Source organism: Entelurus aequoreus, linkage group LG10 (genome assembly GCF_033978785.1).
Source record: "Entelurus aequoreus isolate RoL-2023_Sb linkage group LG10, RoL_Eaeq_v1.1, whole genome shotgun sequence".
Classification (NCBI taxonomy): domain Eukaryota; kingdom Metazoa; phylum Chordata; class Actinopteri; order Syngnathiformes; family Syngnathidae; genus Entelurus; species Entelurus aequoreus.
In genome coordinates, this window is record NC_084740.1 from 67,073,783 (window position 1) to 67,076,282 (window position 2,500).

Below are 2,500 nucleotides of genomic sequence, written 5' to 3' on the forward strand. Positions count from 1 at the left end.
CTGCCATGATTAATGATAGTTATTATTGAAGGAAATAGTGAACATTGTAATGTGAAATTAATGCACCACCAAAATGTTTCTATAATAATTAAAATGACCCAAATACATAAATATTACTTTTTTAAAGAAAGTGCCTGTTGCTACATTACATATATACTTACAGCGTGTATATAGAACGTTGGGCGCCTTGAGAGGCGACCCATCAGCGTTCCTGTTCTGTTACCATGTACAATGTCTGCCTGCTGCCGAACAGGTTTGTAATGAGAATGAAATGTTGTACTTGTGCAATGACAACAAAGATCCTGCTTTCCTTGGAGCGAATCACTTCTGACTCTTTCTAGCCTTTATTTATGAGTTAGACTGCATAACAAAAGGAAAACATGTGTGCTTGTCTCGCATAAGGATTGTGAATGATAGGCAAAATTCCCCCCAAAAAGAGTAGTTCCCCTTGAAAGGATCTTGTGAATCATAATTTAAAACATTGTATTTAACATTACAAACATGTAATGACTTATTTTTTAACCAGTACCTAAAAGAAACGTGATAGTGTTTTGTAATTCATAGCATGAGGTGGGGTGGCTAGTTCCCCACTGGATCCAGACTGACTCATGGTCTGGATCTGGAACACAGTCCAGACTTTCGAGAATCCCTGCAGTATACCATGAGTGACTGCCAGAGTCTATTGAAAGAGGACTTTCAAAAAGGAAAAGTTATTCTCCCGCGTGTGTTCTCATGTGTCTTAGAATATAACGTTTGTCAGTGTATCTTTTACCACACACTGAACAACTGAAAGGCTTTTCTCCGGTGTGAGTTCGCATGTGGCAAGACAATTCAGACTTTGTAACAAAGCCTGTTGCACAAACCGAACAAATGCATTTTTTCCCTCCTGTATGGGTTCTAATGTGTCTTTGCATATGACGTTTTTCAGAGTAAATTTTACCGCAAACTGAACAACTGAAAGGTTTTTCTTCTGTGTGCGTTCTCATGTGTCTTTGCAAATGATGTTCATGAGATAATCTTTTACTGCAAACTGAACAACTGAAAGGTTTTTCTCCTGTGTGGGTTCTCATATGTGACAGCATAATTCCTCTTTGTGAAAACCTTTTGCCACAGTTTGAGCAAATGAAAGGTTTTTCTCCGGTGTGTGTCCGCATGTGTCGAGTCAAATCAGAGTTTGAAACAAAGCCTCTTGCGCAAACTGAGCAAATAAAAGGTTTTTCTCCTGTATGTGTTCTCATGTGTATTTGAATATTACCTTTTCGGGAGAATATGTGGCCGCAAACTGAACAACTGAAAGGTTTTTTTCTTGTGTGTGTTTTCATGTGTGATTCCATTATTACATTAACGTGTGACGTTGAGTCGTCACTATCTGATAGTGGAGCTAATAGAATGTCAGCTTGTGATCCTCCACAGTGGTCTCCATCAGCTTCTGTTGTCATGTGTTGTGGTGAGCTGCTGCTTGGAGGCTCCACCTCTCTCTTCTCCTCACTTGGACTGTGATGAAGCTGTGAAGACTCAAGTGGTTTGTCTTCATGGTCTTCAGACTCCTCTTCCTCTTTAATGTGGGGGGGCTGTGGATCCTCCTGCTTCAAAGGGAAACGCACCTCCAGCAACTTAGAGAGAGGTTCTTCTCGATGACCAATCAGCTGCTGGACGTCTGCAGGACAAATGAAAATATTGTGAAATATGATGCTGGTTTGGCACATTTTATCAACAAGGTGATGTTTCAAAAGCAATGTATTACTTTCATTTGAATGACGTCACGTCCGGCTCACTAAATACGCGTGGTGGTCTAGCAGCGTCTATTCTCAGGTACCAGGCGCTTTTTGCCTGTCTCGAAGAAAAATGCCCTATGATTGTGTTGATTTCTGCTTTACGAACCGTTCAAATCGCAAAAAGGATACATATTTCTTCAGAGTTCCTCGAGAGGTAATCAAGAAGGGCGAAAAAGCACAAGATTTTAGGAAAGACAACGACAAAAGTGGGACGCAATCCAGTCCAAAAGAGCAGAGTCGAAGAACGCACAAGTATGTAGTAATCACCCCGTTAAAGGTTTGTTCGATACATTTTTTATTTTCTTTACTCGTTTAGTATTTCATTGTGGTATTATCTTGATATTCTTTGTATTTAATTTTTAAACAAACAGAACCCAGAAAGTCAGGGTCAATGATGCTTTGTCAGGAAAGGCACTTCTCTGTCTCCCCTCTTTTTTTTAACACAAATGTGTCAGATTACATACGACAACAGGACAAAAATCAAATATGGTGATGATTCCATAATTATTAGTTTGTTAAATGGATATGCAGTCACAGTGGCAGGTGTTGGGTGTGAGTCGTCGCAGTTTGTTTACAAGGACGCGTCCTCGCAAGACGCAAAGTTATATCATGAAATGGAGCCTTACCCGAGCAAAATCAACGCATATTTACCCGGAAGAGTCTTGAAACCAATGTCCTTGACCAATCCACACACAAAGAAGTTGGAGACCTCCTTGCTTTTACAA

At 40.1% G+C, this 2,500-nt stretch overlaps 1 protein-coding gene across 1 annotated transcript in view; it reads right to left on the bottom strand.

The window, feature by feature from the left end:
* Positions 1–2,500, bottom strand: part of LOC133658949 (gastrula zinc finger protein XlCGF8.2DB-like) — a 6,166-nt gene that overhangs the window by 340 nt on the left and 3,326 nt on the right. Inside the window, exon 2 of the mRNA XM_062061503.1 lies at positions 1–1,657. This exon is cut by the window's left edge and continues 340 nt beyond it. Coding sequence (XP_061917487.1) covers positions 711–1,657 — 947 coding nt within the window. The 3' untranslated portion in view covers positions 1–710. The remainder of the gene's footprint in view (positions 1,658–2,500) is intronic.